The sequence below is a fragment of the Schistocerca gregaria genome, chromosome 1, assembly GCF_023897955.1.
Source record: "Schistocerca gregaria isolate iqSchGreg1 chromosome 1, iqSchGreg1.2, whole genome shotgun sequence".
In the NCBI taxonomy this organism is placed as follows: Eukaryota; Metazoa; Arthropoda; class Insecta; order Orthoptera; family Acrididae; genus Schistocerca; species Schistocerca gregaria.
In genome coordinates, this window is record NC_064920.1 from 1,122,208,932 (window position 1) to 1,122,231,335 (window position 22,404).

The 22,404-nt window shown below is 44.0% G+C and overlaps 1 protein-coding gene across 1 annotated transcript in view; it reads left to right on the forward strand.

Annotated features, from left to right (window-relative positions):
* The window catches only part of LOC126292321 (glutamate receptor ionotropic, kainate 2-like), a 1,291,187-nt gene that overhangs the window by 917,253 nt on the left and 351,530 nt on the right, over nt 1-22,404 (forward strand). The window contains exon 8 of the mRNA XM_049986255.1: nt 4,967-5,284. Within this exon, the coding sequence (XP_049842212.1) occupies nt 4,967-5,284 (318 nt within the window). The remainder of the gene's footprint in view (nt 1-4,966; nt 5,285-22,404) is intronic.

Sequence of the window (22,404 nt, forward strand, 5' to 3'; positions counted from 1 at the left end):
TTAATCGTAAAAAATAACCTCTAGTTTTACACAGGCACAGTGTCAAATCGTCAGTCAGTTTTCGACACATCATTTATTTCCATTGCTTTGTACACTGCGCCTAACCAAACAAAAAGTGAAATACTGAGGAATGGAGGAGGGAACGAAATGAAACTTCTCTCTCTTATATAGTATGTGATGTCGTTATAGTATCGACGGCTTTGTAGCAGTGGTAACATAGGTTGGCGGGTTGGGCTAGCGCTTGGATGGGTGACCAGCCGGTTTGCTCAGCGCTGATCTAAGTCTGCATCGCGTTACTCCCGACTAATTTTATGTGGTCGTTTCGTTTCAGATCTCTCCCTACACATACTCCTAGATTTTCTACAGAAGTAACTGCTTACAGTGATTGTCTTGCTATTTTTTGACTACACAATAAAGAGTCTTTCAGTCTATGTACCCGCAAAGCGTTACATTTTCTTATTTTATGGGCATCTGGCATTCCTTGCGCCAGGAGTCGATCCTCTGCACATCTACCTGTATTCCGCTACAATTTCCTAGTGTTGCCACTTAGAACGAAGTTTTTCCCCATTTGTCGTATAGTGCGAAAACTCTGTCAGCTACTGTCTTATACGACTAGACTTTCAACTAGCAGTTTTCGGCATTTTCTTTGCTCGAACTATTCAAGCACAGAAAACAGAGTAAGTTGTGAACAATAAACGTCCAGCCTTACACTATGTAGCAGTTTCGGCCACCAAAATACACATGTTAAGGTAGTGTTGCCCTCTGTATAGAATAACGTCATCCGCGAAAGCCTCATCGAACTTCCTACGTTATCCTCTAGGATATTTATGTATATCGTGAGAAGTAATGGTCCTGTAACACTTCACTAGGACACGCCTGAAGATGGTTCTACGTCTGAAGACTTCAGTCCTTTCAGAATAAAATATTATATTCTGTTTGCTAAAAAGTCTTCAGTCCAGTCACAACGATGGTCTGATTGTACGTACGCCCGTATTTTCTTTACTAGGCGGCAGTGTGAAACTGTGTCGAACGAATTTCGGAAGCTAAGGAAACCAGTATCCATCTGCGAGAGTGCATCGACTGCTATGTACAACTCGAGGACTAACAGAGCGAGCTAGTCTTCACAAAAAGCTGTTTTCGGAGTCAATGTTGATTCCTACAGAGGAGGCGAGAATTTTCCTCGTAAGTAACCGAAACATCTTCCCTTTAATAATTTGTTTACATCACTTAAAATCGTTTTGTGGCACAATTACTGTGAAAAAGACATTGTCTCGCATATCGTTTTGGGTGTAGGGCACCACCAGCCCAAGAAAATTTCATCAGCTTAGAAAAAAAGCGAAAGCGAATGTAAAATTTATCTTAACGTGAAGGAGCCGTCTGATGATGAACCTGTCAGTTTGAAACCAGTAACGGCGGTATTTAAATAAATAAACAGGATTGTAAAAAGTGGCTGGTTGCTGTTATCTTCTATGTAAGATCGACCTATAACTAATAATCCCCGTGCCATTATGCAACATCGCTCATTCCACACTGAAACTCTAAAGTGAAGCAACGCGGCGAAAAAATTATATGATCTTCGTGTTAAAATAAAAGAAATCAGGACTCGCACAGAAAAATTCAAGTGCTCGTTTTTACCGAGCTCCGTTCTAGAGTGGAACAGTAGAGTGATAGCTTGAAGGTGTTTCATTGAAGCCTCTGCCAGGCACTTTATTATGTATAGCAGAGTAGTCACGTAGATGTAGATGTGGACTTGCTGCATCAGCCGCACAGTGCCGGCCGGCTCACATTCTCAACCCAACTGCGCGGCTGACACAACAGAGCTCTGCCTGCTGACTTCAGACTGCTAACTGTTGTCTGACCATGATATTATTGCGTTTGGCATTCTGTTAGCGTAGTCGGAAAAATGCGATAAAGTTACACTAAACAGATGCAGTGGTAAGAACGGCCTTTGAATTATGTCAAAACAGTTGTGCATATAATGTGAAGTCGTTCTTCGTGTCTTGGTGAAATAATGCGGTAAAGAGTCACGATAAGCTGACCGAAGCGTACACACACTTATTCTGTGGTCGACTTACACAGGGTGTCCCAAAAGAATGACCCGATTTTAAATAGAATTATTGATTTGGAAGAAGGGCTTAACACCAACAAATTGCATACTAAATTCCTCAGAAAAGACAGAAGTCTATAAAAATCCATCATAAATGTTCAATATGACCTCCATTGTCTGCATGGACGACATCTAGCTGATAGCCGAATTCATCCCAAGCTGAGCGTAAGGTGATTTCTGTCACTGAATCTACAGCAACTTATATTCTGGCTTTTAGTTCATCAATGTCACAAGGTAAGGGAGGAACGTAAAAACATTGTTTAACATATCCCCACAGGAAGAAATCACATGGTGTTAAGTCAGGGGACCTAGGAGGCCAAGAGTGTAAAACCTGGTCTCGCTGTCCTGTACGCCCTATCCAACTTTGAGGCACGTTGGCATTGAGGAAACTGCACACGTTGTTGTGCCAGTGTTGAGTTGCTCCATCTTGTTGATAAATAAAATTGTAAGAGTCAAATTGTGGAAATAACCAGTTCCGTAGCATTGCAAGATATGATTGTCCTGTTACGGTTTCTTCCTCAAAAAAGTGGGATCCATAAACCTTGCTTTGCGAAACAGCACAAAGAACATTCACTTTTGGTGAATCACGTTCGTGTTCAACTGTTTCGTGAGGACTTTCAAGCCCCCGTGTACGGACATTATGACGGTCAACGTTGCCGCTAATATGGAAAGTTGCGTCATCGCTGAATATCAACCGTGACGTAAAAGTGTCATCTTCCATGTCCTCTAGAATAGCATTGCTAAAATCCACTCGCTTCACTTTATCAGTATCTCACAGAGCTTGTACCAGTTGTGATTGTATGTTTTGAGGGCTAAACGACACCGTAACACACGCCACAGTGTCATGTGCGGTAACGCAAGTTCTCGGCTGGCACGACGCGTAGACTTGCGGGGAATCCGCTCAAATGCTCGTCGGATTTGTTCCACTGTTTGTTCAGGGATGCGCGACAGGCCAGGACTTTTGCCTATACGGAGGCACCCTGTTTCTTCAAACTGTTTCTACCAGCGTCGAATGCTCTGTGGTGATGGTGGTTTAGCACGAAATCGAATATGAAACGCCTGCTGAACTGCGATCACTGATTGAGTATGCCGCACGGGATTAGCCGAGAGGTCTTAGGGCGCTGCAATCATGGACTGTGCGGCTGGTCCCGGCGGAGGATGGAGTCTTCCCTCGGGCATGGATGTGTATGTGTGTGTTTGTGTTTGTCCTTTAGGATAATTTAGGTTACGTAGTGTGTAAGCTTAGAGACTGGTGACCTTAGCAGTTAAGTCCCATAAGATTTCTCACACATTTTGAACATTTGATTGAGTACGACTAAATTCAATAACACAATACGCCATCGGTTGTGCGGACGCCATATTGCTGGCTGCAAGGTCCAGGTCAGCGCTCTAGCGACATCTGGCGGATTTTTTCTGCAACTCTAGATTGTACCGATTACTTCTAGCGGTGTTTCAATTACCTAGTGACATTTGTCTCAATATTATTACAAGTTAAAATCGGGTCATTCTTTTTGGGACAACCTCCATTACTACTTGCTCAAGCCCAGCAACGACAGACTTACTACAAGATTGTACCGGTGCGAAACCAGAGATAGCTGCACCATATTCACTGCGATTAAGCAGATCGATAAATTTCCCCTCACCCCCTGGTCACTGCTCTCCTCTCCCGTCCCCGCCCCCTGCCACGCCTTCACTGTTGTGTCCCCCCTACCCTCCATCTCTACACCCTTCATCTCCTTTCCCAAGGTGGCTTCCATCAACTCCCCCTCCCGGATGATGCCCTCTCTCCCTCCATTTATCCCTCCTATCAACTCTGATCCTCACCACCCCTCCTTTCCTCCGTCCTTTTCCTGGGCTCCCTCTTCCCCCTGTCCATCCTGTGCTTCTCCCCGCTTAACCTTTCCCTACCTCCCCCCCCCCCCAAAAATCCTTTTATATTCCCGTTCTCTGCCTTCCCCACTCCCTCTCGCGTCTGCCCAGCACCTCCCACCCCTCTTATGGGTCCTCCTCCACTGGTTCCTTTCCCCCTCCCCCCTTCGCTTTTCCTCACCTTCCCCCATTTTTATTTTCCCATCATCTGACCAGTTCCCCCCCCCCCCCCCCCCCCCCCACTTGCTCTCGGCTGTGGTATGTCATATTTCAGTGCAGTGTTCCAGTGAATATTCAGTGTTGTTTTGTCTTTTCCCGTGTTGCGAACAGAAACACTGCTGTCGCTGGGTATGAATTTAATGTTTTGCGAACAGACACCAGACGGTCGCCGTGTTTTTTAAATTGTCTGTCTATTATTTTACCTGTCTGCTTCATATGTATTTTATTAGCTTCATCATCCCTTTGTTCTATGTTTTAAGTTCCACGATTTTTTGCCATGTTACCCTTTCAGTCTCCGATTTTATTGCCTGTTTTTTATTATCTATTATCTTCACCTTTTTAAAACAAGGTTTGTAGGCTGAAGAGCGGCATACTAAGCTGGTGCCATCCCGCTCCCTTCAGGGGGAATCGAAATTCAATAAAGACAAAAAAATTGGTAAATTGACTTCAAATGGTGCAAATGGCTCTGAGCACTATGGGACTTAACTGCTGAGGTCATCAGTCCCCTAGAACGTACAACTAACATAAGGTCATTACAAACATCCATGCCCGAGGCGGTCGCGCATTTCCAGACTGTTGCGCTTAGAACCGCTCGGCCACTCCGGCCGGCGATAAATTGAGTCTCAGGTGTTATAAATAATAGCAATTGCGTAAACATGTGACGATATAGGATTGTTACACAGAATACACATGCAGACTTAGATTTAGAACGTTGAGTGTGCGATATTTGCCCCACGCGAGCTGAGCAGACCTCCGTGACGTTGTCGGCAGGACATGGAGACGTTCGACCTGGAGGACTTCAAGTACAACTCGGTGAACATCACGGCGTTCCGGCTGGTGGCGGTGGAGGACGAGCGCGTGCGCGCGGCGCTGGAGCAGATGTCGCGCTTCGCGCCCGTCGGGCCGTCCATCCTGCACCGCACGGGCGTGCTGCAGGCGGAGCCGGCGCTGCTGCACGACGCCGTGCACGTGTTCGCCCGCGGGCTGGCCGCGCTCGACCGCAGCCACCAGCTGCGGCCCGCCAACCTCTCCTGCGATCTCGAGCGCCCCTGGGACGATGGCCTCTCGCTCTACAACTACATCAGCTCGGTGAGCAGCGCACGCGCGCCATGTCACAGCCGCTCAATTACGCCCGTTGCTACCGTTTTCATGATCCGTCAAGTCTCTCCCACTCTTGAAGACATGATAAACGATGTCCCTCCATACATTACTAAAGCCGTATTCGGCACCAGCTCTTCAAGTATAGTGTGGTGTTATCTCTGAATCTGTAAAGTGGCCATATCTTTGGAAACCTCAGGTGTCACCTCATATGCACTATTGGCCACTAAAATTGCTACACCACGAAGATAACGTGCTACAGACGCGAAATTTAACCGACAGGAAGAAGATGCTGTCATATCCAAATGATTAACTTGTCAGAGCATTCACACAAGGTTGGCGCCGGTGGCGACACCTACGACGTGCTGACATGAGGAAAGTTTCCAACCGATTTCTCATACACAAACAGCTGTTGACTGGCGTTTCCTGGTGAAACGTTGTTGTGATGCCGCGTGTAAGGAGGGGAAATGCGTACCATCACGTTTCCGACTTTGATAAAGGTTTGATTGTAGCCTATCGCGATTGCGATTTATCGCATCGCGACATTGCTGCTCACGTTGGTCGAGATCTAATAATTGTTAGAGGAATATGGAATCGGTGGGTTCAGTAGGGTAATACAGAACGCCGTGTTGGATCCCAACGGCCTCTTATCAATAGCAGTCGAGATGACAGCCATCTTGTCGGCATGGCTGTAACGGATCGTGCTGCCACGTTTCGATCCCTGAGTCAACAGATGCGGACATTTGCAAGACAACAACCATCTGCACGAACAGCTCGTCGATATTTACAGCAGCATGGACTATCAGCTCGGAGACCGTGGCTGCGGTTAACCTTGACGCCGCGTCACAGACAGGAGCGCCTGCGATGGTGTACTCAACGACAAACCTGGGTGCACGAATGGCAAATCGTCATTTTTTCGGATATATCCATGCTCTGTTTACAGCATGATCGTCGCATCCGTGTTTGGCGACATCGCGGTGAACGCACTTTGGAAGTGTGTATTCGTCCTCGCCGTATTGGCGTATCTCCCGGCGTGATGGTATGAGATGCCATTGGTTACACGTCAGAGTCACCTCTTGTTCGCATTGACAGCACTTTGAAAAGTGGGCATTAAATTTCAGATGTGTTACGACCCGTGGCTCTACCCTTCATTCGATCCCTGCGAAACCCCACATTTCAGCAGGATAATGCACGACCGCATGTTGCAGGTCCTGTACGGACCTTTCTGGATAAAAAAAAATGTTCGATTGCTGCTCTGGCCATCGCATTGTCCAGATCTTTCACCAAGTGAATACGTCTGGTCAATGGTGGCCCAGCAACTATCTCGTCACAATACGCCAGTCACTACTCTTGATGAACTGTGGTATCGTGTTGAAGCTGCATGGGCAGCTGTACCTGTACACGCCATCCAAGCTATGTTTGACTTATTGCCCAGGCGTATGAAGCCCATTATTACGGCCAGAGGTGGGTGTTCTGGGTACTGATTTCCCAGGATCTATGCACCCAAATTGCGTGAAAATGTAATCACATGTCAGTTCTAGTATAATATATTTGTCCAATGAATACCTGTTTACCATCTGCATTTCTTTTTGGTGTAGCAATTTGAATGGCCAGTAGTGTATTTGATAATGAGCAGAGGAAATCCTGCCAGAGGAACATCCGCAACTGAATATTATACCAGAGGTTGAAAATCCCACTTCAGATGTAAGGTTCTTTTTATTAAAACCCGACCGTTTTCGGGCTTTCACACCCCCCTCATCAGGTGTTATAACTTTGTGCTGTGACCCCGAGCACCGCGGTGGACGAGTACAGGTTGCGGTTGCGTTGATACACAGCGTCCTGTACTCATCCACAGCACACAGCACAAAGTCAGAGCACACAGTTATAACACCTGATGATGGGGGTGTGAGAGCCCGAAACCGGTCGAGTTTTAAATAAAAAGAACCTTACAACTGAAGCGTTATTTTCTGCAATATGCCAAGGATTAAAATTCTTTACACGCAAATGCATATCTAAATTTCCTTTAGAAGTCCGTTTGATGTGCTGTTTGATTGTAAAAGTATTATTTCTCGCTCCAGTCAGCAGGCATTAGACTTGTTAGCAGCAGCTCCCCGTCCTTCTCGATTGTTCGCCTTCCATTTCAGCTCGTAATATGAAGAACAATTAATGCCCCCAATTATTTACTTAATATACTCCAGTCTAGGTCTTCCTCTGTAATTTCTGTCTTCTTCTGCTCCCTCAATTACTCTTTTCAACATATCCTCATCTCGGAGTACATGGCCTATTAGCTGAGCCCTTCTTCTTTTTAGACGTTTCACGCAGCATCTGCAAACACCTTTAAGGAAAACACATTGTCCAGAAGAGTATTAAGCAGCCCGTACACGATTCAACTTGTTTGTCAAATTCACTCTTTTCCATCCACTGGTTTGTCAAACAAACCCCTCCACAAAGCAACGAAGATTGTCAATTTAACTTCACTTTTGAAGCAGACTTTTTTGCGCCCACATGCATTTTGACACTAATAGGAAGGACTACCAATGCAGACAAAGCGTTTCTTGCATTTATTTTCACACTGTGATTGACGAAGAAAGCGAAAAGAAAATGCTGGCGCAGGAGTGGTTGAACTTGAGAGAGAAATATACATACGAAACTCTGCAAAAGGAAATATTATACTTAGAACCTGATGATGACATCAGTTGTCTCCGAATGGGCAGTCCAACTTCAAACAACAGACTTACTTCACCCTCACATTGAAAATACACACACCCAAAAACGTTTTGTATCACCTCGGTTCCGAGAGTTCCGGAACCCGTACAGAAACTTGGAACAGAGATCAATATAAACATCACTTCCGCCCCTTCTACTGCCCATGAAAACTACTCATTGCATGTCGTACCACCACACAGCCAGACCTTCAGAGGTGGTGGTTCAGATTACTGTACACACCGGCAACTCTAATGCCCAGTAGCACGTCCTCTTGCAGTGATGAATGCCTGTATTCGTCGTGGCATACTGTACACAAGTTCATGAAAGCACTGTTCGCCCAGACTGTCCCACTACTCAACGGTGATTCGGCGTAGATCCCACAGTGTTTGGTGGGTCACTTCGTCCATAAACAGTCGTTTTCAATCTATCCAAGGCATGTCCGACAGGTTTCATGTCTTTAGAACACGTTGGCCATTCTAGTCGAGCGATGTCGTTTTCTCGAAGGAAGTCATTCACAAGATGTGCACGATAGGGACGCGAATTGTCATCCATGAAAACGAATGCCTCGTCAATATGCTGCCGATATGGTTGCATTAGCGGCCGGACGATGGCGTTCACGTATCGTACGGCCGTTACGGCGCCTTCCATGACCACCAGTGGCGCACGTCGGCCCCACATAATGCCACCCCAAAACAGCAAGGAACCTCCACCTTGCTGCACTCGCTGGACAGTGTATCTAAGGCGTTCAGCCTGACTAGGTTGCGTCCAAACACGTCTCCAACGATTGTCTGTATGAAGGCATATGCGAGACTCATCGGTGAAGAGAACGTGACGCCAATACTGAGCGGTACATTCGGCATGTTGTTAGGCCCATCTGTACCACGCTGCATGGCGTCGTGGTTGCAAAGATTGACCTCGCCATGAACGCCGGGAGTGAAGTTGCGCATCATGCAGCCTATTGCGCACAGTTTGAGTCGTAACAAGACGTCCTGTGGCTCCAAGAAAAGCATTATTCAACCTGGTGGCGTTGCTGTCCTTTAAGGCGTAGCTGCAGATTTTGCGATAATATGTTTTATAGACACGGAAAGAAACAAACATCGAAAGCTTGACTTTGTCCAGAGGTTTCAGGTGGTATGAACTGCACTGTCACGCCCTTCTATGGAGGGCTATTTTGCTCTGTAAGTATTATTTTTATTCACAGATCATGAGTCAAGCAAAAGCAAGTTTTTTGACGAGTTGTAGGCCAAAAGCAGTGCTCGTACCATAGTTGTAGTTATCTTACGCCCATTTTCCCACTCTTGCTTGCTGTAACGTAAGTATTTCCTATCGCCCTTGTAATATCACCTAAGGGAGGAAGAATCGTAGGGGGCGGAGCACCTCCAACTTCTCGCAGCACTATAACATTCGGCGTAATTGTATGCGAATGCGTTAAGGTACTGATGTTAGCTGTTCTTGATACAGCTATCTTGGTACCTGTAATTTCCAGGGTTCCTATCAGATGCACTTCCGCTTCAAATACCGACTGGTCGGAGCTAGAAACAAATTCCTTACTGAACGACGACGTAAGTTTGAAACTTCATTATCTCACGTCCTCTAATTCTGTAGCACTGTTTAAAGTCTGCAACTATTCACCACTTCTCTTGAAACCACTATAATCTCTATCGCGCGGAATTTGATGGGCATGATTTAGTCGGTTACTACCATGCACGTCCTGTAACTTGCATCAGGCATCCAAGTGTGCCTTGTCCTCCCTTGATTATCCGTAGTTGTTCTTATACACTACACGGTCATATTAAGATCCATCCGGCTTATCTTAGAAGAAAGATTAAGGAAAGGCAAACCTACGTTTCTAGCATTTGTAGACTTAGAGAAAGCTTTTGACAATGTTGACTGGAATACTCTCTTTCAAATTCTAAAGGTGGCAGGGGTAAAATACAGGGCTATTTACAATTTGTACAGAAACCAGATGGCAGTTATAAGAGTCGAGGGACATGAAGGGGAAGCAGTGGTTGGGAAGGGAGTAAGGCAGGGTTGTAGCCTCTCCCCGATGTTATTCAATCCGTATATTGAGCAAGCAGTAAAGGAAATAAAAGAAAAATTCGGAGTAGGTATTAAATCCATGGAGAAGAAATAAAAACTTTGAGGTTCGCCGATGACATTGTAATTCTGTCAGAGACAGCAAAGGACTTGCTACAGCAGTTGAATGGAATGGACAGTGTCTTGAGAGGAGTATATGTAGTCGAATTAAGTCGGGTGATGCTGAGGGAATTAGATTAGGAAATGAAACACTTAAAGTAGTAAAGGAGTTTTGCTATTTGGGGGCCAAAATAACTGATGATGGTCGAAGTGGAAAGGATATAAATGTAGACTGGCCATGGCAAGGAAAGCGTTTCTCAAGAAGAGAAATTTGTTAACATCGAGTATTGATTTAAGTGTCAGGAAGTCTTTTCTGAAAGTGTTTGTATGGAGTGTAGCCATGTATGGAAGTGAAACATGAACGATAAGTAGTTTGGACAAGAAGAGAATAGAAGCTTTCGAAATGTGGTGCTGCAGAAGAATGCTGAAGATTAGATGGGTAGATCACATAACTAATGAGGAAGTATTGAATAGGATTGGGGAGAAGAGAAGTTTGTGGCACAACTTGACCAGAAGAAGGGATTGGTTGGTAGGAGATGTTATGAGGCATCAAGGGATCACCAGTTTAGTATTGGAGGGTAGCGTGGAGGGTAAAAATCGTAGAGGGAGACTACGAGATGAATACACTAAGCAGATTCAGAAGGATGTAGGTTGCAGTAGGTACTGGGAGATGAAGAAGCTTGTACAGGATAGAGTAGCATGGAGAGTTGCATCAAACCAGTCTCAGGACTGAAGACCACAACAACAACCGGCTGTTTCTCCTTTTAGTTTCTGTAATATGTGTTTTTTGGTGGTTCGGGATATCAGCCCACAGCCCCCACAAGTGTCCTGGTTGGGCTGCCATCTCATGGCCTGGACACCTGCCAAGGTTTTATTTCAGGACCTTACCCCTTAGATAGCTTGTCTTCAACACGACTACAGAACGCTACCCATCCCTTCGCAGTAAGGCCTATGTTCATCAACGTTGTCCTGGTTTCCAAGGATCTTCCGCTGTCCGCATTAGGGGACTGTGTCTGCTGCCACACAATCACTGCGAGGAAAAGGGAAGGGAGGGAGTGTATAGGATGGGACAGAATAGAATAGGATAGGACAGAACTGGGCAGGACACTAGAAGGGGCGTCGTGAGACACACTTTGTCTGGATCCTCTATGGAGACTTGTCCGGCCTTGGAGGCCCTGCTGGTAGTTACACTACCGCCGGTATAGCCCTCCACTTCATGGATCACACAAACACCCTCGCCCACACCGACAGTGTTTCGCTAAGGCGGTGTCTCCTGAGCAGAACACGGTCATATTGCTACCCACTTATTCTAAATTTGTTCATAATTGTTTTTTTTACTACGCTACGAATGATCTTACATGTACACAATTATGTCTCTCATTGGACAATGGTTGTCCTTTATTACGTTTCACTAGAGACTGGATTTGCGGCTCCCTGTCCGACAAGGTTGATGAACTACATAGGTCATCCCTTGTTTCGACATCACTATCACTTGTTAAGCACGGATCCTCACCATTGTACTCCTCATGTACGTTTTCTATACAGTCGAACGTATATGTCACCACACATTCCACCGACTCACCTTGCAGGAACGCTGATTTTCATCTACCACCTCTTTCTCAATCCGCGAAATTCCTTGGTTTCCTTTCTGTCGAAATGTGAACTCCGGCAACTTTTGCTGTAGATATGATGCACTGTCTGCTTTGTCTATCGTTGCCATTTCTCTACTTTGTATCAACACCACTATCACTGCAGCGTTGTTCTTGAGTTACTCGACGACTAAGCTGTTCAACTACGTACCGTAGCCTCATGCTGCGCTCACCATTGGATACTTACAGTCCTACCCCAATTTCCATTAGCAGCCACTACTGTGTTTGCTTGGCAGACAGTGTGTGGGGCTTAGAATGCCGTAAACACCGTTTTCCTTTCGTGACCTCGCACTCAAAGTGTTCCTTGTCAGAGGGCAGGTTGGTGCCGTGTTCCTTGACATCCGGAAGGAATGAGTTAAATATAGATGTAAATAGCGAACCAGCTTTGTGAATGGACAGTAGAACACTGAAAGTAGAACACAGCAATTCTGATATAAAAGCGACTGCGATCCTACCCTAAGGAAATGTTACGGAAAGTGTACTGTTCAAAACTCAGTATATTGGCCACACAAAATATTTCTTTATCCACGATCAAAATAAGAAAATGTAGCAACAAAATGTTAACTACTAGGGGGACATCAACCACCATGACTGACATTCTTGGAGCTGTTCGTTACAAAGATGTGGATAGCAATTTTAAACAGCGCTCTATTTTTTTTTTTTTTTTATTCGGTAAACCAGTTCATCTCCTCAAAACCAGTCAAGAACGCACAAAATATTCACTTAAACAAAACAATGAGTGTCATAAAATACAGAAATAGGGGTCTTCAATACCATTTTGTGGTATGGTTATCCATTGTCGGAACAAAAACAGGTAGAAAATCAAAAGTGCATAAAGTGGTGACCGTGGACAGTGATACACTGGTCCACGCGCTGGAGGAAAGAATTGGTTCAAATGGCTCTGAGCACTATGGGACTTAACTTCTGAGGTCATCAGTCCCTAGAACTTAGAACTACTTAAACCTAACTAACCTAAGGACATCACACACACCCATGCCCGAGGCAGGATTCGAACCTACTACCGTAACGGTCGCACGGTTCTAGACTGAAGCGCCTAGAACCGATCGGTCACTCTGCCGGCGATACTTTTTAATAACGTCCTGTTTAGGTGAACGGTTCCACCGTGATATCTTTTTGAACAGTTCTTGAGGAGGGAAAGTGGAGTATCAAATGAAAATTGTAAGGTGCTACAGGTGCCTACTATTATCTTCGTAATAAACAAATTTACAACAAAGGTAATCGCACCTGCTCCTGACTCCCTGATAGAAGTGCAAATCTTCCTGAACCACACTAAGTAAAATCATCACATTTTTAGCTAAATATAAAATGCTTTTCATAACTTAGTCTCGGGAGAAATTATATGTCTTAGACCATACTTAATGCTATGAGTTAACACCAAGAGTAACACCATATCGTGAACAAGAGCAATTTCTGAAAATTCAATGTGTGAAAGGTATGTCTTCAGAACAAAACCCATGTTTCTTACCTTTGCCGGCCGGAGTGGCCGTGCGGTTCTAGGCGCTACAGTATGGGACAGAGCGACTGCTACGGAAGCAGGTTCGAATCCTGCCTCGGGCATGGATGTGTGTGATGTCCTTAGGTTAGTTAGGTTTAGGTAGTTGTAAGATCTAGTTAAGTCGCATAGTGCTCAGAGCCATTTGAACCATTTCTAAACTGAAGGAAACATTTCACGGCATTCGCTTCAGAACTGCTACAAATTCGTCGGGCAATAGACCACGCCTCTCGAACTGTTAACACAACTGGCACTGCCAAGAGTATCCTACGACTTCCACATCGCTGGTAACGGGCTATACACTATGCTGGTGACTACTTTGAAGGTCAGTAAAACTTCGAAACACGTATCTATTTTGTACGAGCTGTAAATAAATAGCTGCCACTATCGAAGTCCCAACCCTCTTATAAGTTTCCATGATAAATAAACTTTCATGGAGTGCTCAGTTGCCACCAGTGCCCTAAGATTGCTTCTACAAATGGTATCTTGATACTAATATTAACTGCAAGATCTAGACAGAATTTTTTTTAATACATTATAAAATTCAAGCACATTCGTATTAAAGGATAAAGAAACTAAAAATTTGATACAAATATAGACACTTGGCCATTCCTTTCTGCCTGTCTGTGTATGGACCACAAACGAGAAACGAACGCTATCTCCATTGCAAATCTTGTCCTTATTTGCGGGTCGCTACGATGTAGAGATTGTAATCTACAGCACGCCTATTCCGAGCGTTATCCCTCGTAACAGCAGCATATGGCAGTGGCGCAACGTTGCTTCAAGTGCACATAAAACTCGCAGTATGAAAATCAATTTGTATTCAGCCGAGATCGTAAAGTAAGAGCCCTGTGATGAGCAGTTTCGGCTATGAAAAGTTTTCATAGAAAGCGCCTTGTGCCACGAAAATGTAACTTCTCCTTTATAAGCCGCAAGTAATCACAGAAAGTTTGGCTAGTGCAATCTCTACAAGCGCTGAGTGCTTTTAAGACTTCCTGCAGCGTCGTAGTTCCTGTGTACAACGCCGGAAAGCGGCCTGAGATCCGATCGTGTGTACTTGTTGCCACCAACACCGACAAGCAACGAAATTATATAACTTCGTGGCCCTCAAAAAATATCGGTTGCTTTCCCGCAACCTTTGCCAAGGACACTACAGAACTGTGGAAGTAAAAGCGTCGAATATCAGAGACGGGAGAATATTTTCATTACCAGGAGGTGATCAGCAAGCTGAAGTTAGGCGGTACGGGATGATTATCCGACTGTGGCACCATTCAGAGGGGGTTTGTCACTATTTAGCGATAACGCCCTGTGGATAAATTCTTCTGGGAAGCACATTTCGGCGGCACTATATAGATATATACATAGATAACTCTAGCGTTTCAGTAGAAGGCGGCGTGAAAAGCACCAGACATACAGGAAAGTGACGTCAGGGAATATCCCATCCCTCCAAGTTTCCATCCGTAGTTCGCGCCGTTTAACAGTTGAACTAGGGCGCAGGCTTGTTGCAACATGAAGACAAAAACATCCGGTCCGTACTCGCACGTTAAATTAGTTCGCAGGTCCCAGTCACTATGTGTCAGGCGTATCAATCAACTGCAAGCGCGTATCGATGTCTGCTGCATCGCAAACGGTGTCCATATAAACCAGCTGTAATGTGAGCTACAAACTTTGCGAAGAGCTCTATACATTGAAATGTTTCTATTTTCTTCGTATCTTGTGGTCTTTATGCAGTAGTCTTCTGAAAGCCTGTAGGTGTTTGCAATAACTCTACATTGTAGACTTAGGGATCCCACTTTATTGTCTGTGTTCACAAAGAAAAAAAGAATCCCGATTCCTCATAATTGAAAAATTCGCGTTTCTCTTTTCTCACTTATCAACACACACTTAGTGTTTCTCTGGCATATTGTACTGAGGAGGTTCTTCAATTTAAATAATTTGAGTCTATCGTATAATTCTCGAAATGTGTTCTCCTAGTATCAGTCGTTTTTGTCAATTGGTAGAAACACTGGCAGAAACTCCAGTTTAGAGATTAGTTTAGCAGATTATTCCTCTATGTCGGTGTTATTAAAAACAATAATAGTCCGATATCAACAGTTGCAAAATTGAACAATACGCTATTATCTGGAACACTTTGGAAAGCTCAATACATCTCACTTCAATTTGCCTTCTGTGAACAAATTTCATTTACATCTAGCCATTTTGCATACACATAAAAATAACAATAGTTGAACGCAATATCTGCAATACGTGTTCTACAAAAAAAAATCATTTTAATCACAGACCTGAAACATATGGGAATATAAGTGCGGCACAATAAGTTATTGGGAGAAATGGTAATGACAAAACAAGTTATACACAGTTCTACAGCTTACTTACGCTCACATCTCTGTTTCCCTCTATGACTAGTCACCTCCTTAGCTGTCTAACTGCGACATCACACCCTACAGCACATAGGTTGGAAATGACAAGTGATGGATTGAATATTGACAAATAGAAAAAGACAGTACGAATCTTCTTTGTAGGCTGATATTTATATTTTAACAGAAGTAAAGCGCTAGGAAGCTGACTGAGGAGTAGTAAGAAACTGGGATTACAAAATTAAGTGCACTTGTAGAACAGTTTATTATCAAAACAATTACGCTCTTTACAGTTAGAAAATATACATCAAAAGCATACATTTATTGAAATAAACGAATGCAAGGCATTAATAATAATAATAATAATAGTAAGTCACCGCCTATCAGTCACCATGTTTCTCCAGGAACCTCTTTATTCTTTGTTGAAATCCATTTTTTCTTTAATTTAAATTTTCATTTTGATTCGCTGAAAACCGAAACGGAAGTGCCCTACAGTATGCCAATAAAATTATAATTATTATCTATTGAACAAATTGGTTCAACAACAAAGCATTTGAATAAATGAAATGACACAACTCCAGAGACTTAACTGGCCCCAAACATATATGATTGTATCTATATAGACTGAAGTGGCGAGTAAACATTTGTACCAAGACCGGGAATCGAACCCGAGTCTCTTCCTTACTAGGCAGGTGCGTTAGCCACCGACGCAACTTAGCACTGCAGTTCATACAGCTGGACAATTACCCCGGCATTCCTCCTTCCTTGACCCAAATTCTCACTATCGCCCCAATCTACTTTAAATTCCCCCTGACACACGAACAGAATTGCCGAGGCTCTACATGTACTGGAATTGTATCTCAGTATCGAATGTGAATGGGGGATCCAGCCTGAAACCCAGGTGGTGGTATTTATACAAATGAAATGACACAATTTCGGAGACTTTACTGGTCTCATACAGGTATGACTTTATGTAATAGAAGACCGGAGCAGCAGTGAGGATTTGTATCGAGGAGCGAGACGAGCCAGGATAATCCGTGCAGTTGTGTGAACCGCTGTACAAAAGTGACTTAGTGATTAGCGAAACCTGTCTAGTAAGCAGGAGTCACAGGTTCGATTCCCGGCCTTGGTACAAATTTTCACTCGCCACTTCAGTCTGTATACATAAAATAATATCAGTATGAGACTAGCAAAGTCTCTGAAATTGTGTCGTTTCATTTGCTTAAGCACTCACACCTGGGTCTCAGGCTGAATGCCCATTTACGTTAGATGAGAGCCTCGGCAATTCTGTTCGTTTTTTACAGTAGATCGTGGTGGCAATGAGAATTTGGATCGAGGAGAGAGGCGAGACAGGTAGTCTATTAAATTGTGTGAACCGCTGGGCCAAGATGGCTTAGTGGCTAACGCACCTGTCTAGGAAGCAGGTGACCCGGCTTTGACCCCTGGTCCTTGATACAAATGCTTCAGTCTATACACATGACAAGCATGTTAATAACGTCAGAGCCAGTTTCAGAACTGTAGAACTAATTTTTATGTTTTCCGTTTTAGAAAATCGTACACAAATATATTTGTATCTTTTATTATTCCGCGATGTCCTTAGGTTAGTTAGGTTTAAGTAGTTTTAAGTTCTAGGGGACTAATGACCACAGATGTTAAGTCCCATAGTGCTCAGAGCCATTTGAACCATTTTTGAACCCAACAGAGCTCTCACACGTTCTCAGAAAAACCGGACTTCCATCTCTCCACACTACTGCCGCCAAGTCACTTCTCCCTTGTCTGTCGCGCACGGCCCTATATCATAGTCCACCGCTGTCCGGACGCCCTTTTGTGAGCATGCATCCTCTGGTATTCCAGGAACGGAGCAGAGACATACGCAGGGCAGATACAGTCGATACTGAAAGCTAAGAACTTTGCTCTCGCATGACACAAGAAAAGAACATTCATATGGATTGTTTTCAAAACTGACGTCCTAATGGTTCTGGAAATGAATGTTTGTCATTAGTTTGTATTATCGCTTTTCATTCAAGTGATGAGATATGAACTTTTTGTGAGAAAATATCCATCTTGCAGTGTACGATGGGACAGCAGATATTTCAGCTTCTTTGTAGCAGGTTTGACAACTTCACTTACATTCGTGGGCCTTATGAACTGTGGATAAAGCAATAGAGACATATGTGTAAACTCCTGATTCTCTAAAGAATCGAACTCACATGTATTATACAGCTTCAGACGTCTGAATACTTTACAAAAGGGAGAATGTGTTAAATATTTGATATGAAGCATGAAAAAAGTTTAGAAAATTTTCAATTTATGCTTAATATTTGTTGGAAGTCACTAAGTGGTCTCATCATAAAATACTGAACGTTGTTTGGATGATCTGAAAAGTTTGAATCATCCCAATGTTTATGATGTTATATCTCCCGAACTATGTGTCAGACAATTTGCAGGTACATTCAGCAGTATATGTGGATTCCGTCCTCAAATATTGTTGCGATTAGAGTTTGCAGTAAGGAAGTAACAAATTAAAATGTCGTGTCTGATGCTGACGTTTTACTGCACAAACTCCAAAAATGTAGTAAGGGATAAAGGTTTTTCGTTTCTTGATTTCATGCGGAGTGTCAGCATTAACAACTTTCATTAAGGTTTGATGTTGAGAGTAAAGTTTGTCGGAACCTGCTATGTGGTCTCACTCTCAAACGCTCCATAAATACAGTCCGGATATTTGCGTTGCGTCAGTTATGTTGCGATTAGTGAAAACACACACCTTCGGACTGTCATACTAGTCTTATTGTGTTAAACATTTGTGTAAGAGTATACCGCAAATTGAGTAGATTGTGACTGCACTGTAATTTTTTTAAATTTTGGCAACAATTACGTAAAATATTGAAAATCAGAGGCTTGTTGCACCTGGAAGCCGTTAGAAAGACAACCTACAATAGTTTCAGTTTTCTGGGTTTTCATATACTCGCTTAGTACTACAGATACTACACTGGTGTGCAAAATTTAAGGAAGAAAGTAACTTTCCCATGTTGGGTCACTGCCGACTAACATAGCTTGGGCCATACATGGAAATAAGTACTACTGCAGAAGGTAGCTGAAAAAAATACGCAGTGGGACGAACAGAAATGACACTTATATTGGAAGATTAATTACGAAGTCAACGCGATTTATGAGGCCCCTTGGGAATTACAAAGGGCAGAACATGGTTCATAATACGGTGTATGCATCACCAAGAACGTCAAACATGCTTTTCAACATGCTACCACGTTGGCCCCAAGGTTGGTAAGGATTTCTTGTGGTACATCTACATCCACAACTACGTGATTACTCTGCTATTCACTGACAGAGGGTTCAATGAACCACCATCATGCTGTCTCTCTCCGTTCCAGAGCCCTAATTTCTCTTATTTTATCGTCATGATCATTTCTCCCTATGTAGGTGGGTGCCAACAGATGGTTTTCGCAATCGGAGGAGGCGTTCCATTCCTCCAGAGAACTGCTGGGCGGTCATTGGTGCATGCGGAGTGTGCTGTTATACGTCTCCCCAACGCGTCCCACACGCCCTAGATGGGGTTTACAGCCTGGGGGACGTTCTGGTCAGCCGCCGAATATCCTCTCGTTCCGAAAGCCGCTCCACCTGCGCTGTTCGATGCGTTTCCGTTGTCATCCGTAAAAATGTCGTCAGGACAGAAGAGACCGCTTAAAAGACACATGTGGGTAAGGGGTACAGTCCCACAATAACTTTTATCGGTGAGTGTACCGTCCGTAAAGATTTGGAGGTTTGTACGACTATACCACATTATGTGTCCCCAGACCATAACACTTTGGACGACCGAAAACATCATGTTCGACAGTGCTGGACGTACTGTTAATGGCGATGAATGGTAATAGGTAGTGCACCCAAGGAACATCGTCGAAGATGAACGTTTTTATCAGGACTGTATATTCAGCATATTATTATAAATACAGCTGTAGATACCACCCCTACTACATAGAGAACAAACTACAGGGTGTTTCAAAAATGACCGGTGTATTTGAAACGGCAATACAAACTAAACAAGCAGCGATAGAAATACACCGTTTGTTGCAATATGCTTGGGACAACAGTATATTTTCAGGCAGACAAACTTTCGAAATTACAGTAGTTACAATTGTCAACAACAGATGGCGCTGCAGTCTGGGAAACTCTATAGTACGATATTTTCCACATATCCACCATGCGTAGCAATAATATGGCATAGTCTCTGAATGAAATTACCCGAAACCTTTGACAACGTGTCTGGCGGAATGGCTTCACATGCAGATGAGATGTACTGCTTCAGCTGTTCAATTGTTTCTGGATTCTGGCGGTACACCTGGTCTTTCAAGTGTCCCCACAGAAAGAAGTCACAGGGGTTCATGTCTAGCGAATAGGGAGGCCAATCCACGCCGCCTCCTGTATGTTTCGGATAGCCCAAAGCAATCACACGATCATCGAAATATTCATTCAGGAAATTAAAGACGTCGGATGTGCGAAGTGGCCGGGCACCATCTTGCATAAACCACGAGGTGTTCGCAGTGTCGTCTAAGGCAGTTTGTACCGCCACAAATTCACGAAGAATGTCCAGATAGCATGATGCAGTAATCGTTTCGGATCTGAAAAATGGTCCAATGATTCCTTTGGAAGAAATAGCTGCCCAGACCAGTACTTTTTGAGGATGCAGGGACGATGGGACTGCAACATGGGGCTTTTCGGTTCCCCATATGCGCCAGTTCTGTTTATTGACGAAGCCGTCCAGGTAAAAATAAGCTTCGTCAATAAACCAAATGCTGCCCACATGCATATCGCCGTCATCAATCCTGTGCACTATATCGTTAGGGAATGTCTCTCGTGGAGCAATGGTAGCGGCACTGAGGGGTTGCCGCGTTTGAGTTTTGTGTGGATAGAGGTGTAAACTCTGGCGCATGAGACGATACGTGGACATTGGCGTCATTTGGACCGCAGCTGCAACACGGCGAACGGAAACCCGAGGCCGCTGTTGGATCACCTGCTGCACTAGCTGCGCATTGCCCTCTGTGGTTGCCGTATGCAGTCGCCCTACCTTTCCAGCACGTTCATCCGTCACGTTCCCAGTCTGTTGAAATTTTTCAAACAGATCCTTTATTGTATCGCTTTTCGGTCCTTTGGTTACATTAAACCTCCGTTGAAAACCTCGTCTTGTTGCAACAACACTGTGTTCTAGGAGATGGAACTCCAACACCAGAAAAATCCTCTGTTATAAGGAATAAACCATGTTGTCCACAGCACACTTGCACGTTGTGAACAGCACACGCTTACAGCAGAAAGACAACATAAAGAATGGCGCGCCCACAGACTGCGTTGTCACTTTATCTTTCACATCAGTTGCAGCGCCATCTGTTGTTGAAAATTGTAACTACTGTAATTTCGAAAGTTTGTCCGCCTGAAAATGTACTGTTGTCCCAAGCATATTGCAAAAAACGGTGTATCTCTATCGCTGCTCGTTTAGTTTTTATTACCGTTTCAAATATACCGGTCATTTTTGAAACACCCTGTAACTGTTCAGGGATTATACAGGACTAGAACAATTAGTTACTATTGTAACGTAAATTAAATATAGGTGGTCGAATGGATGGTAGTGAAACAGAAGAGAGAATAAATGGTTGATCTCAAAGACAGGCCACAACCACCAAAGGCGATCCAGTTCTGTATCCAATGGCACCCCATATCGCCAGGCTAGGTACTGGGCTAAAATGGCGATAGTGAATGCACAGTGGCAACGATCGCCCTCCTGATCTTGTACGCACAACTATTACTCGTCTCAAAAGACGATGCTGTGCCACTTCTGTGTCCACTGGTGTCATTGGGCGGGTTACTGTAGCTGAACCTTTGTCTCTCTGCTTCCTCGTTGAGGCAAGCCTCAAGCCTCAACAACTACTCACAGTCTGTGGTGCCGCAGATGGCCTAGCACTACTGTGTGCATATGTGTCTTGCTGAAAGAAGGCCATTTCATGAAACGAAATACTGCACGCATTAGCCTCGTGAACTGATGAGTTCCCACGTGGTTTTAAGTACGTCCCTTCTGACCCTATCATATCATATTCGCGTGATAGTTGCAGGATGCCGATAAACGATGAAATGATAAACCACAGTATCGATAACAGTGAACTGAATTCTGTTTCTACTAATAAATTTACAACCATCAATTTATTCTTCGTGTAAAGCTAAAATTCATGTATTCCACGTACCAAATGCTCAATCAGTATACAGGATGTATAAAAAAGAATCATCTGATTTTAAAAAAACCATAACTGTTATTTTATTTGAGATATGTGCGTGAACAACGTACTTTTGGAAACAGCAAACTCTCGAGTTTTACATTGTTCCCCCTGGGTAGCAGCAGTGTGCGTCCACTTCAGTTCTAGAAAAAAAAAATAGCGCCGGGACAACAGAAAGCGTTTTGTACTCTACGTTTTGCGCAGTTCGGGTCGGTAATAAGTGTTCAGCGAGACTTTCGTACTAGATATGGTATGGGTCCTCCTACAGTACAGGGCAGTAGACGATTGCATAAACAATTCTAAGAAACAGATTGGTTGTTTAAAGGCAAATTGCCGGGCCATACCCGAGTATCTGACACAGACGTCGAACGCATCCGCCATAGTTTCACATATAGCCCTCAGAAATATGTTCGCCGTGCGGCTCGACAGCTGTCCGTCCGGCCTGTGTTGCGTCGGCGTTTACACTAGCTATGCT